This window comes from Neopelma chrysocephalum, unplaced genomic scaffold (genome assembly GCF_003984885.1).
Source record: "Neopelma chrysocephalum unplaced genomic scaffold, ASM398488v2 Primary Assembly neopelma1_97390, whole genome shotgun sequence".
NCBI classification, from domain to species: domain Eukaryota; kingdom Metazoa; phylum Chordata; class Aves; order Passeriformes; family Pipridae; genus Neopelma; species Neopelma chrysocephalum.
The window spans coordinates 4,139,998-4,155,735 of NW_020926031.1; the positions used below are offsets into that span (position 1 = coordinate 4,139,998).

Here is a 15,738-nt window from a genome sequence, read left to right on the forward strand (position 1 = left end):
TCCTGCAATGGGCCTTTCAAAGGAGAGGAAAAAAAAAAGCAGCAGCATTGGTGGAGCTTGTGTCTGAAGAGAGTGAGTAGGACATCATCTCTCTTGGCTACGATACACCACCTACACTTGGCGATCCCACTGCCAGGCGGGTAGAACTGGGTAGGGTGGAGTAGGACAGACACAGTCATCTTATTTTGAGTTATTATAGTGCCTGGCACAGTAGGGTCTGGCAACGGGGTTATGGCCTTTTGATAATAATATTAATTTCCATTTCTGCCGTACACTGAAACGCACGTTCTACACTGCTGTCCGTAAGTGCTGCAACAAAACCTATGACCCCAGAAAAGCAATTTTTGTTCCACTATGGGCTGTGATGAGCGATCTGGTTTCCAGATATATTTCTAACATGGTAGTTGAGCTGCTTGCCATCTTTGAAATGTCAGGCTGTTGATCTAAGGCTAATGACTCCTTAACACAGACCATAGGAGCAGGATTGTATCTGTGGGGACAATACTCCAGTTTGTATATGGGAAAGAAAAATTTTCATCTTTGGCAGAAGATAGTAAGGGAAATAAAAATATGGAAAACTCAGGTTAATTAAAAATTACAGTAAGTTTTAGCTTTGCATGATTATAGCTGTTTTGGTGTTTTAATTTAGCCAACAGCAAGATTTAGAAGCCTGTATGTATTTCTATATTAATAGAAATACACATAGAAATAGTACTAGTCTCCAGCACTACATTTTTGAAGTCCAAATGTAATTTGGTATCTCCAGTGCACCAGTCTAAATATGGAATATGTCTGCTGCTATTATTATTTACTACTATTTTTAATGTAGTAGTGGCAATGGTCTCTGAAAAAATCATGGTCTCATGCTAAACACTACTTGTAACTCCCAGGCCAGGAGAGCTTTTCTTCTTTTGTAGTATGGATGGTATGCTCTGTGCTCTTCATGTGACAACAAAAGTACGAAGAACCTACACAGCTACGGTGAAGTGCCAGCAGGAGTGTTTCCTAAATATAGAGAAAATCTCCCTGCTCTCATCTTCAGCACTTGTATCTCTGTGTATCAGCAACGTGCTGAGAGTGCCTGTATAAACTGGTGACATGAAAGCCCATAAAAAGAAGGGAGGCAATCATGGCACCAGGATTCATACCTGCTATCACTGTACAGTTCCTGCTAAGCCATATAATCCCTGGTTACAGTGCAGTGTCTTCAGTCTCTGTCCCCAGAAGTAGTTGGCTGGTGGGGCTCAGATCAAGCAAATCTGGTGTTTGAGGTCAGAGAGTGGGAGAAAAACCACTTTGTGCATCAAATACGTGTGACACAGCCATTGGGGAGAGGTATGAGATGGGAGGCAAATGAGCTCACCAAGTGCAAGACCTATGCTATAAGCCTGGCAATCTCTACTGTACCTATACTATTTAAAGAGATACCACCCTGTTCTTTAAATTATACACTAGAGTAAATAAAAGGAAGAATTATCCAGTGAAATCACATCAGAAAAGTAAAATTAGTTGCAGGATTTACTAAATTAGTCTTTTGGTTCAGAGATTTTACAAAAATACTTATTTTCTCTAAATTTGAAGTATTTCTTATTCTGACAATAAGAAAGAATTTCCTGCTTATATTTTTTCATACAATTCATAAAGGAACATACTTAAAGTGGAAAAAACATATTCTGTAATAGCCAAGTGAGAAAATAAATCAGCTGCAATTTTGTCTTAATGAAAACTTCAAAATAAGAGATGAACTCATTAAGTGGATTAATTCGTACTTGGAAATCTTTCATTCCTGAATGTCTAAGGATGTCATAGCATGAATCTATTTATCCATCAGGTCCAACTGATTAAAATATAGATGTGCGTCAAGAATTCCACTGGGGTAAAGTTCACCATAGTTGACGATGTCTCACCATATTAAATTTGTGGCAGGCCAGAGCTGAATTAAAATGGGCAAATGCAAACATGGCTGATAAGCATAAATAACACTGGCAAAATCAATGCTAGTGCACTTTTAATACTTACAAAATTACATAAAATTAAGTATGTTGCTGATATTTTTACTGTTAGATGCACACGCTAAGAGTTATCTCCAGAAGGTACAAACTGGTCTTAAAAATAAGTCTGATTTGAACACTGCCTAAATGAAGAGATTTTCCTTTTTTTTTTTTTCTCAGTAACTTCTCAATACCCTCAGGTTAAATAAGTTTACAAAGTTAACCTATAACTGAAGGGATTTTCCTGCTTGTCAGTGGTGCAAATTCAGTCTGATGTCTGGCTAACCAGCAATTTAAACCAAGAGAATTTAAACCTCTGTAGTACTTGAACATCTCATTGTTGTCATAGTATATCTCCAGAAGCACTTGTACAATCCCATTGTTTTACTGGCATGATAAACCCACGTTTACATTCCACAGAAGTCAATGGAATTTTATCAGATAGCTCCAGTAGACAATTGTTGGGTCCTTCCCTCTGCACCAGACTATGGTGCAGTATATCAGCCTTACAGTCCTATAGTGCACAGAAAAAACATGAAACCAGGCAGTGGAAATTTGGCCTACCATGGCTTGCTGAACCATTTTCTAAAGCTGGTCTTTTGTTTTGCACTTTTTTATGCAGGTTGTTTACGTCCAACACTTTTGATGTTATTAGTGATGATGCTTTCATGGGCCTTCCTCATCTAGAATATTTGTGAGTGGACAAAAGTATATTTCCTGGCATTATTGAATAGAGTGGGTGGGCTTCCAAGTTCCAGACATTGCTTTGACCAGAATGACTTTACGACCCATTACAGGTTCATAGAGAACAACAACATTAAGTCCATTTCAAGAAATACTTTCAGAGGACTGAAATCTTTAATTCACCTGTAAGTAAAGTGGTTGGATATATTACTTGATATATTTAATATAGTAACTGAACCACTGTGTTGTTGAATTTCTCATTTTGATATATATCTGTTCATATTTGTTTAAGTGGTATCAATAGCAATTTGATTAGAATGTTAATCTTTGTGTTTCCACCAAAGACTTCCAAACTATGGTATGTGTAGAAGGCAATGACCCAAACAGCTTCCAAGCAGTACATGTTTGGCAGTAGCTCCCTGACTTTCTCTGCTCCAAGCACTGGGGATTTCCAACTGAGCATGTGGGAGCAGAGAGAAAGGAGTTGGGAATCTTGGCACTGATGAGGTGAGTCCCAGTTTGGGACATGGGGAGGAGGAAAGTGGGAGCTGTGGTTAGGAAGGTGAGAGGCTGAGGCATGAACACACAGTTCTTCCCAGGCACCCTAGTCTGGCATGGATCCAGAATAATATTTACAGCCATTCCAGGGACAGGCCATCAACTGCCTGTACCCATGTCCACTTCAGCCACTAACAGTATCCAGAAGAATTTGACTAAATCAAATTTGAAAATTCTCACCCAGAACAATTTTAAATCAAAGACTTGCAACAAGATGCATTTATTATGTCTTACTGATCCACTTATTCCACTTCACTGTAAAGTAAAGCAACCAGACTCCAGCAGGACTGGCTTCAAAGCCCTGCTCTGCACCCTGTCCTCTTCTGCGCGCAAGCAGGAGCATCCCACAGTCAGGATCTGTCACCCACTGACACTGGGGTCTGCATAATACTCCTTGTGTTGCTGCTCAGCCCTTTGGCTATCTTGGCCAACCCTTGCTCTCTGACATGCTGCAGCCCCGTGTTGCATTAGCCAAGAGGGGAAATTAGTCTAAGGCACTCTGGATGCCAGTGTGGCTGTTGGGATCAATTCACCCTATGCCCACCCCAGCGAGGGAATTTTTTACACTCTGCTCAGCAGGTGAAACACAGACTGGCAACAAATACCTACAACATTTCACATGGAGTGGCATCCTTGTGCTCTGAGCTGGTGAGACAGTTTCTAGACAGGCTTTTGCCTCTTACCTTACAGTAAGTTTATCTTTTAACAATAATTTTATTTCAGCAAGGAATAAATTTATTGAAAACACAATACACACTATAAGAAGACAGAAAAAAATACAAAAATACAAAAAAAGGGAGATTAAAACATGTGTAGTGTGCCTGACATGGGTTTATACCCAGTTCTAAGCAACTGCATTCTGAAGCATCTCGGTTGGGGTGTGTGTCATAGATAGATGAATGGATTCTGACCTTTTGGGCATAACATGATAACCTCCAAGAGGGTTTTGAAACAGGGTCATTTAACTTTTTCTTTCATATATTTTGACAGAGGAGAGAAAGCAAAGGTTACATTTAAAATAGTTAATGCATAAATATAATAATGGAATTGCAATTCACCACATCCTTTACCACCAAGCCTACTGTGACTACTCATGTAGATGAAGTTACTTGTGGAATGGCTCTAGGTCTGAGGAAGAGGAAAGAGAGAGGAGAGGGAAAAAGGTACATAAAAAGGCTGTGCACATCCCATAACAACCCATATTAGAGGTACAGGCATAATTATACTGTTGTTAAAAAAGGTAGATAATTGGATAAGGCTGGTAACTGGGACCCTATCTTCAAAATATTTATGCACATGAATAGCTTTGTATTCACAAATGGATCCAGTACATTATTTATCATATTCATGTACTTATTTAGTAGCTGCTGCTGCCAGTGAAAAAATTGCTTTTCTGACATAGAGAAAGGCACAGTTTCTTCCCCATAGAGCATACAGTCCAAGAGTAACATCTTGTCTTGCCTGCTGCATTGGTTTCTGGGGAGGCTTCAGGAGTCTCACAAGACAAAACATATGCAAAAGACAGAACTACATTTGAGGAGCCACTGCCATTTGCACACATATTTTTGGGACATAAGAGTTGTGCATCATGCTGCTATTGTCCATGGAGTGCTATTCACAAAGACAATGAGAAACTTGCGGAAAATAACTGCAAAGGCACCACAGATTGTGACTAGTTTAATCTGCTTGCAGAACCATTCCCCATCCTTTGGGGAAAATTGCACATACATTTTAAGAATCATTTGGCACCTCGAGGCATTTTTCATTTAAAAAACAAGAGAGTACCTGTGTACATAAAATATATAAAAAAGAAACTTAGTAAATAAGCATACAAATGAGTTCTATGAAGTTAGATAAGATGAACTTTGTTCTGTTTAATCTGTTCACTTCCTTTTCACAACACTAATTTTGCAATGTGGTAAGCTATCCAAACATTTGTATTTTTATAGTGTCATTAAATTTGATAATTACAGTGTGTCCTTATTGTAAAAGAAAGCCATCTAAAATTTATTGTTATGCAACAGGATTTATTTTCTGGTCAGATTAGATTTAAGAACAGAAAAATTAAAGAAAAATAACATTTTTTTTACTAATTTACTAATTTGATGTCAAAATCTTACAGTTAGCATTGGGCGATAATTTCTATGCCCAATATATAATTTTGATTGCGTTTTTTTCAGAACTGTGACTGTAACTTTAATTGCATGTTTGAGTCAACCTTTACTCTGTTATTATAAAGCCAATACCAGCACCAAACACCAGCACCATCTAGACAAGCCAGTGGTTTCTAATATATAAGTATGCTTTTTAAAAGTGAAATATAAAATACATAATTTTCATTCAAGAATTGACAAATGCATAAACTTTTTAAAATTTTTTCTGTCAGTCATATTCCCATGGCAGTGATGAACCACTGCTACTTCCAAGTACATCATCCCTTTCAGTTTGCTATATAATAATATGTGAAAACTATACAGGGCATTAAACTTGTCTCAGCTTGCAAGTCCACACAGCTTTCTACATGTGAGTCACCTGACTTTTAAGAATTGCTCTTGAGCATAAAATTACGCATAAGTAAATCACATGATACATACACATACAGTATTGCAATCAGATGTACTTTGAAAGTGGTGAAGTCAGAATGGACTAATGGAATCATCTCATAGTTACTATTCCTGATAAGACAAACAATTTTAAATGAGGAAGCAGATCTAGTACCTCTGGGCCTGTTCTTGAATTTAAGTTTATGCTTAAGTGTCTTTGCTTGGCTAAAGAAATTGTGGTTAATAAATAACTTTTATGTTTACAAATTAAAATAGAAGAGGTTCTAAGTCCTACTAGCTGCAAATTCTAACTGGGATCTTAAACTGGAATGATTTCTTTCCATTTTTGTTTCTTCTCATAAGTAATAAATAATTCTTTTCCTGTCATGCCCTCCAAGACATCTCCAAGACCTTTGGTGGACTCACACAGATATGTCTGACTGAAATGTTATATATTGTTTGTTTAAAGCCTGCTCACATTTCCTCGTCACTTTTACTAGCTAGAATACTCACTGAATTGAAATGAGTTCTCCCAATATTAAAAATTTTGAATTAATGGCAGTTTTTTGCTGGTCCTGTACACACATACACCCACACCCCGCACATTCCAGGATAGAAATTCATGCAATTTATTGTCTATTACTGCATATTTCCAAAAACTATGAGCTAAACCTAAACCCATCACAATGTAACATAGTACCAAGATTTTCCTTCCAGAAAAGATACAAGAAAGTGGGGAAAGTGCAGTAATATGAACACCATGGGATCTCTTAAGGAAAACATCAGTAGATCCAATCATGACTAATTGTTTTAAAATGTTAAATGGCATTGGCAAAACACCAAAGGTGATTGCACTTTTTACTCTGCAAAGTGAGGTATTGTAAATGCTGCAAGGCTGCTGAAGAGTGTGAAAGTAGAAGGAGGCTTGGCAGTTTAGCAGAAGGAAAAGTCACGAAGTAAATGAGCTAGCCTTAAAAGCAATCTTTTACAACTAAGTGCTGGAGAATACCAGTGTTCTTTACCATAAGAAAAAAAACCCCACACAGTATATTACACCTTGCAAAAATGTGTAGTTTCATAAACTAGCACTAATACTGAAGTGTTTTCTTTTACAGGAGTCTTGCAAATAATAATCTCCAGTCCCTTCCAAAAGACATATTCAAAGGCTTGGATTCTTTAACAAATGTGTAAGAAAGCAATTAATTAATCTATTCATTATACTAAAAGTATAAGGAGTTTATTTTAGAGGACATTCTGAGTAACCATTCAAACCAGTAGCAAGTAATGGGATTTTATTACTGGATAGAGACTACAGAGAATGAGTAGGATTCTTTTTTTGCCTACTGTTGTTGAGAATTTATGTTAGTTCTGAATATTCCACCAGTTATGAAGATAAGTAATATTGTTAGTAATTATGTAATAAAGATGCATGTTCATTAATACTTTGTGAATAAGAAGGAAGTATCCTTAGGGATGCATGAGAGAGCAAGGCATGAGGGGAAGGTATTTAATGGAGTAACATTTTAATGTGCAAGTAATTTCTGGGAAAGCTATCTTGTATCACAAAAGCATGTGTCTTAGTAAGTACCATATCCCCTACTAAATCTAATTGCAACCAAACCAAAACATCAGCTTGTTTAAATATAACCAAATACCAGTAAAAATACAAAATATAGATAAACAGATAAATCCTGTAGTTGCTTCACTGAAATAGATCCTGTTTACACTATACCAAATCCCCATTCACCTGATTTGGCATAATAAGCACAGAAAAAGCCTGCTCCCTATATTCACAAGGTAGGCTGAATTCCTAGTGTAGAGCTGCAGTAGTAAGATGTGGAGATGGTCAGTGTATCTGGTAGCATTACTTGGCATGACTGACCATGGCCAGGTGGTTACACAGTCTGGTGCTGGCACTTGCCTGTTCCTGTACATACGATCGGAAATCTAACTCAAGACAGCTGTAAAAGACTTGAACAGAACACCTTTGCTTGTGTCTCCTAAAGCCCTAAATGAGTATATCTAAAGGGGACAGTGAATACTGACTGGCTGACCATAAGGTTATGTTAATTCCTATTTTGTTATCTAGAATGCTCTTATAGAGAAAGGGTAGTCCAAAAGAAACAGGGGTCAATATTTTGGTAAGCTTTTGAGTACCTGTAAACTTGGGGAAATCAACAAAAATTTCTGGCTGATCATCAAGTTAAGGTCTCCTTGTTTACCTTACTATAATTAAATCTGTGTGTGTTCTGGTATGTGGATTTAACTATGGGTCAGGACAAATTAAGCCAGGAAGGCATCAACTGAGAATAAGCGAGAGGGCACATATTTAACATGAGCCTGTTTTTTTGTTCTGCAAGGAGGAATACATCAGCTGACTACTTATTTTCAATGCATGATTGATTTGTTGTAGAGATCTTAGAGGCAATGCATTTAATTGTGACTGCAAACTGAAGTGGTTAGTGGAATGGCTGGGCAGCACCAATGCAACAGTCGAAGACATTTACTGTGAAAGCCCAGCAGAATATAAGAAGCGCAAAATCAATAGCCTCTCTCCAGAAGAATTTGATTGCACTATTACAGGTAATGTGCTTCAAATTATTTAATCTTGTTAAATTGAAGTCAAAGCTATAGTTTTTCATTCTAGAGCCCATTTTAGCAGGAAGTCTGCATACTGGATGGAACTTCAACTAAAATCAATATGAATTCTGTGCAGGTGTAAGTGTGACATGGGAATCATTTGCGAGCGGGATCTTATATTGCAGCATCTACTCAGACTTTAATATGTTACATAAGGATTTGGAGAACTGGAACATAAAACAGCACCTCTTTTGATTAAGAAAGATTGAAAACCAAATTGCAGTGCTCCTTTATCAACAGGAAAATTGTACTAGTGATGAAATACTGTAATTTGTAAAAAATTGCTATCTGATAAGCAGATTTTTTTCAGTACAGTATGTAAAGTATCCCTATAATTATCATCTTTGTGTGCACTTTTGCAGAATTTGTAGTTTATCAGTCCCTGCCATACCAATCTCTGTCAGTAGATACTTTCTCATATATGAATGATGAACACGTGGTTATTGCTCAGCCTTTTACTGGAAAATGCATCTTTCTTGAATGGGACCATGTGGAAGTGATGTTCAGGAATTATGACAACATTACAGGTATGAATACAGCTTGACAAATAACATTGCAACAGCTGATCCAAAAGTGGTGCTAACCCTGTCTTTTACTTTTCTTTTTATAGGTACTTCGACTGTTGTGTGTAAACCTATAGTTATTGAGAGTCAGCTGTATGTCATTGTCGCACAGCTGTTTGGAGGCTCCCACATATATAAAAGAGATATTTTTGCTAATAAGTTTATAAAAATTCAAGATATTGAAATCCTTAAAATCCGAAAACCCAATGACATTGAAACTTTCAGGATTGCTGAAGACTGGTATTTTGTTGTTGCAGACAGTTCAAAGGCTGGTTTCACCACAGTTTACAAATGGAATGGGAATGGATTTTATTCCCATCAGTCTCTGCATGCCTGGTACAGAGATACTGATGTGGAGTATCTTGAAATATCTGGCAAACCACATTTAATTCTGTCAAGTAGTTCCCAAAGACCTGTAATATATCAATGGAACAAAGGAACCAATGAATTTGTTAAGCGGTTTGATATCCAAGATATGGAAGATGCATATGCAGTGAAACATTTCAAAGTGAAAGAGGATGTATACATTTGCTTAACAAGATTTATTGGGGACTCTAAAGTAATGAAATGGGGTGGTTCAGCATTTCTGGATTTACAAAGGATGCCATCCCGAGGGTCAATGGTATTCCAACCACTTCAGATAAGTAATTATCAATATGCCATTCTTGGAAGTGATTATTCTTTTACTCAAGTCTATTATTGGGATGCGGAAAAGGCAAAATTTGTGAAGTTTCAAGAATTAAACGTACAGGCACCAAGATCTTTCATACATGTCTCCATCGATAAATCCATAGATTTTCTCTTTGCTTCAAGTTTTAAGGGAACTACATTGATTTATAAACATGTCAGAGTTGACTTAAGCGCATGACACTCATAATTCTGAAATTACATCAGACTTTCTACCGTAAGCGGACAAAATGAACTAAATGCATGATGACTCTCTTATCTTGCTTCCAAATGAATGCCTTTAAAAGTTGAGATTGCTAGAACAAAGTATTACTAGTATCTTCATCTTTAATTGTCAAGTCTAGTGGTGTTGGAAGTTGCATTTTTTAACAAAAGGAAATTAAATTAACTGTTCTTTGCATCCACAATATGTAAATATGTGTGCAACTGCATCTGTTGCTATAAAGAATATTAAGATGTACTTTTCCATTTATTTATTCACCTGTTTGAAAAAACTGCCAAATAAAATGTTTACATTTTGTGTCTTTCACATTCCAAATATTATTTGCAGGTGATACTTTTTATTTGTGTATATATTATACACATATAAAATAAACACAAGAAGGCATATTGCCCAACACAATGTTGTACTGCATAGAAGATGTCCAATATTGAAGATCAGGTGGGTTTTACATACAAAAAGAAGTTCTTGATAAAAATACTGCATTGTAACACAAGTCTATAAATTATCACCTGGACATATCCTTGCAGTTATGTGAAGCTTCACTAATTTAAACAGAACTTTACCCAGAAAAAAGTATTTAGTTACATAGATCTGGCTATAGGATGAAGGGTTCAGTTATACACATCTAATTATAGGATGGGGCTTTGTACTGTGTATAGCTGGAAGCACCCAATTCTCTAAAATTTACAAAGAAATCAGCAGAATAAAAGACAAGGTAAAAGGTCTGTCTTTCTCCACCTGATGCTGAAGCAGCACAAAACAAATCTCTTGTATAACACTGGGGCTGTTACTGTGCTGAAAGCTAGAAGCACAGCTTATTTTTCAGCTAGAAATATTTCTATAGCTGAACTGTCACACATCACTTGCATGAATTCTGTGTGTCCCTGTCAAGTCTTTTCACTGTAATTGCAATTATTTAGTCTTCAATGAATTTATTCCTTATTCTGAATGAAGCTAGTGAATGTGAAGTAATTTTTTTCTACTATCCTGCAATGAAGTTTAGTAACAAATCCTTCTGAAATTCAGGGAATTTTGAATTTGGCAGGATAAATTCAGTTTGTATAGCATATGCAACTCCAGGAAGGATACCTATATCTGTTAAGCTGTGCCAAATCTGAATTTGGCATCAAAATCTATTACGAACTCAAAGTTAAAATAGTCTTTTGTTTACATACATCTAGTGCATCACTTGTGAGAAACCTACACTGCTGCTGAAGATGATTAGTAGAGCTCAGGAAGAGAGCTCAAGTTTATTTTAGAAACCTTTGCACTTCACTTGAAGTTATCAAGCATTGTGGCTCCAGTGCCATCTTTAAAATATACACATGAATACCATGTATATTTATACACATTTCTAACATTTCTAACATTCACAAATGTTGACTGGCAAATAAGACTAATCATATGCATGTCAGCTAATCACATGAGCTGATTAATGTGTATTTTAAGAAGCCAGTCCTAAACACTATGTTTCTATTATAAAGAATGGAGGGGGTTTATATTAACTGTTATTTGAAAAGAAAAAATCCCACTTGAACGATACTATTCTAATATGGTAATTTTTTGGATACCTTTTTATTCATAGCTGTCTGGGTTCTGGTCAGTAATTGGCTTAATAACTACCTATTCCATAAGTATTTACAGTGTGTCTAGAAAGATTTTAAACTATGTTTCACATCTGAAACGTCCAAATTTTTTCTTAATAAATACATTTTCAAAAATCATCTTGATAAATCATCTCTTGTTTGACAGGTTTCTTTTATATGTCAAACTTTATTTTCTTTATATATTTTTAGCTTTAATATGAGCATGATTTCAAACCCCAGATGAACCCAAATAATCTTTTTTAATATTTCTCAATGTTGGCTGCACATCTGAGATTGTGAACTCAGTTTGTCCATTTCTTCTTGAGTGCTTGCATGGCAAAGAAATGAAATGCAAAGTCATGAACCCATCTCCAATCTACCAGCAAATCATGAAGTGTTTTCTGCTTCTTCTTGTCTTTTGTTTCAGTCTTTTACTTAAGGTCCTATTGAATTACATGCGCTGATTTTGATCTGATTTTTCCCATTATACTTGCCTACATGCACTCTCAATCAAATTATAGAGGTAATAGCTATGTATCCCTCTCATTATGGACATATTATGAATTTAAGTGGACTCGGAGAACCTTGCTAATCTGCTACCAACATTTATTTACAAACACTATTGCCCAATATATTGTCTCACAATTCTACCTTGAGAAAGTTGTTTCATGGAGTCATATTTGAGAGCCAGCCAGCTATGCTGGCTATGCCCTATGCTACAGTAGTGCTGTGATTGTTTTCCTGAAATAACATGACAGACTTATGGGAATTCACTGTTACTCCTGGGTTTAAAGAAGAGTTTAAAAGCCTGCAAGGGTGTGAGTCAGTAGAATTTTACATTCATGATGTCTGTAAAGCTAACAGCAGTGCAGTGGAGGGTAGCAAGAGATTAAACTGCTAGAGTATGTAACTGCACTATCAGTTTGGTTGGTCCGGCAGAAAATTTTACCTGCAGTCAAGTACTAATTCTTTTGGAAAGTTCTTAATGCTTATATCCTTTTTGGAAGGTCAACTAATTATTATAAAATGTTGAATATAAATCTGTTCTCTTTTGAAAATCCCTTTCTCAGTTTATGTCAGGTGGATACTCACAGGGACCACAGGCAGTTTCTTATTGTGCAAGTATAGCATTTCTTTGCACCACATGAGGAACCAGGTTATTTTTAGAACAGAACTCATAATCCTTAACGTAGAAGAGCGTAAAGGCTCATTAGGTGGTTCCCTACGCTGTTTCTTTCTAATTTCAGAGACTGGGCATTTTAACAGCTCATCTGAGCATAAGGCCATATTCCATCCTGGCTCTCTGCTCAGGATTCCCTCTGGTATCAGTGGAAGACTCAGACAATAACTAGAATAGAACCTTTTATCATAGATACTTTGATACTTCTTAAAAATGTTGTTTAAAAAACCCCTTTTCTTTCAGCAAAGTCTATGTTACTTGTGGCTGACTGGTTGTCTTCTGTAGTTGTAATGGATTTTCTAAACTCCCTAATTGTTTTGTGTATGACTGACAGAGTATGTAAAGTACTAAATGTATTACAGACAGTACTGAAGGTTATTAATGGGTACTGCTGATCCTTGATGCTGCTTAGTCGTGTTAACGTCTAAGACATAAAAAAAAAGGTTAATGGAATTGTACAACTACTTCATTATTTTTAATAGAGCAAAAATATAAAAGAATATACACCTCTATACACCTATAGAAGAATATACACCTCTTTACTCTGGAAGAGATATATAAAATACATTCAGAATACCTGACACTACACCATGTGTAACTTTTTTTATTTTGTCTATTGTAATGTCTAGGACTTGCGGGTTTTTGTTTCTACTTATTTTCCATTGAAAAAATATTCCAAAGTGCACTCTTCCTACACTTCCTTCAGAAAGGAAAAATCTTTTGTGTAAGGTAACAAAACAAACAGAAATGTATTATTGGTTTGTATTTAATTTTAACTCTAACTTCTCTTTATTATCTTAATTTTTTTACCTTTATTTGAAGGGATTGTAACAGCCACTCAAAGTACTCTTGAGGATGGGAAACAATTATTGGCATAATTAATAAGATGTGTGATATGCTTTGATATGTTTTAGTGGGAAGCTCACTGTCTAAAAGCTGTATTTATGTATATGAGCATAACAATATATTGTGTTAGCATTCAATGGAAAATAAAGAATATTTAAACCACAGAAGTAATGAACGGTCCTCAGACTGACAATAGCACCAAGAGAAAGCAGAGAAGTCATCATGCCCAAAATGTTACAAGGGACAGCGCATCAGCCCACAGCAAGTCTCAGGAGTCTGGAAATTTTCCCTTTCAAGGAAGTATTTTCCTTACCATGAAAACAGAATGTGTTCCTCCTCTGTGGGGACCCCTGAAAATCCAGACAATCACCCAGTTCTTGCAAAATATAATAAGAGGCTTACAAACTTAATGCACTACATCCCTGATCCCAATACATGGAATTTTTTTACTTTTGACACCTCTTTGTTACATTATTCTCAACCATGGTGACACATATGGAGTGGTAAGCACGCTACTGCCCACCGCAAGGGCCAGGGCCCTGCCAGGGCTGGACAGAAGTTAAGCCAGGTTCAGCAGATGGAAAATGCAAACCCAAACACTCAATTCACTCAGCTGCTAATGCCTCCCCCACTGCCTAGCAGGCTTTCTCTCTGATTTGTTATACATATTGCCAACACTTGCCGCTACCTTTCATATGTCTGCAAGCCTTCTCCTCGCTTTCTCGCTGATCTGGAGACCTGAGTGTGGTAGTAAAGCTGTGATTTAGACTTCTATTGATTAGAATGGCTGAATGTGTTTTTGTGGCCACGAGCTGACTGATAAATGTCGAGGTCTCAGGGAGTTCAATTCCTCAAGACAGAGCTGCGGTACACTGCCTGACTTACTGCTAATGGCAACTTTTCTTCGTTACTGATGACTCTGAATTCTAATGGCTGGTGTTACAGGCATGTCTCTGTTTATAGTTCACTTAAACAAAGTGCTCAGAGGCGAACCTAACCCTATTTCTATTCAGGAATTTTCCTGAAATGAACTATAACTACAAAGACCTCCAGTGTGCTATACAGAAGTAGTGTTGTATTTGTGCTTTGAGACTTTGAATCTCTCCAATTAGTTATGGCAGTGTAATACTTCTGTCTTCAAATTTGTTACAGTAGAAAGCAATTTGCCCCTAAATACGCATATTTATATTCATATAATTGTTTATTTATACTCCAAATAAACTGAAGTGGATGATGGCAATAATTATGTTACTGTTCCCAATCTCCCATTCATCAAATCAGTTTCTGAATTCTCAAAAGTTGTTTTCAACTCAGCCTTACTTTATGCCTCCTACTGAATTATTTCAATTGAAAAAGGACTTTCTGACCCATTCTCACTTCCTGTTTGAAGGCCTGGATAGTGACAGCAGTATGTTAGCAAGTTGTCAACCTGCCCAGATGGTGAGCATCCAAAAATGCTGAAAGAGCTTCAGAATAAACAGGCTGATCTGCTAAGAATACACAGTCCTTCATTAAAAACCATTTATGTGCAAAAGAACTGGAAGTAACAAATATAATGTCTATTTTTATAAGAAGTTCATTGGATAACCAGTGGAGTTTCAGTCCAGTAAGATCCACGTTTATCTGAAATTATAAATGAAAATGTAAGTGTAAAATTTCAGGAGAAATGAGGTACCTCAGCATGTGGGACAATCTGACCAGTAAGTTGAGGGTCCAGAAATGCAAAATATTATACATAGGAAAGACATGCTCGCAAAGTTTAAAATTAGCAATAAAGAAAGTCAACTTGATATTGTCCTGAGCAACTCAGCAAGACACTGATCTCAACATACAACAACAGGAAAGAATAAATAATGTTACCAAATGTGCCAGGTAATAGGGAGAATACAATACTACATGTCATGGCAAATCAATGGTGTTGCCTTATCTGAGATACTGCATGAAATACTAATGTAGCCATCTCAAAAAAAACACACTGCAGGATGATTAAGGACTCAGAGAGATGTGGAAAAACTCATTGAAGATATGGAACAAGATGACACTTGACACTGCTAAACACCAAGCCATAAACTGAAATACCTTGCCCCCCTAAAATAAACTGTGGCGTTCGCTGTACTAGGCAGTTGTTGAGTACAATAACAGCATTCAGAAGGTCAAACATGGACAAATTACATAAAAATTGTAATTCTGTTTTTTAGTACTGAACATAATTGCTACTTATTAGGGAAGAGGAGGTT

General features: G+C 36.5%; 1 protein-coding gene across 4 annotated transcripts in view; it reads left to right on the plus strand.

The window, feature by feature from the left end:
- LGI1 (leucine rich glioma inactivated 1) overlaps positions 1-10,204 on the plus strand; it is a 30,470-nt gene extending 20,266 nt beyond the window's left edge. For all 4 annotated transcript variants that reach the window (XM_027672164.1, XM_027672165.1, XM_027672166.1 and 1 more), the window contains 6 exons: positions 2,614-2,685; positions 2,789-2,860; positions 6,892-6,963; positions 8,190-8,359; positions 8,779-8,943; positions 9,027-10,204. In XM_027672164.1, coding sequence (XP_027527965.1) covers positions 2,614-2,685; positions 2,789-2,860; positions 6,892-6,963; positions 8,190-8,359; positions 8,779-8,943; positions 9,027-9,847 — 1,372 coding nt within the window. In that variant the 3' untranslated portion in view covers positions 9,848-10,204. The remainder of the gene's footprint in view (positions 1-2,613; positions 2,686-2,788; positions 2,861-6,891; positions 6,964-8,189; positions 8,360-8,778; positions 8,944-9,026) is intronic.
- Positions 10,205-15,738: the final 5,534 nt, after the last annotated feature.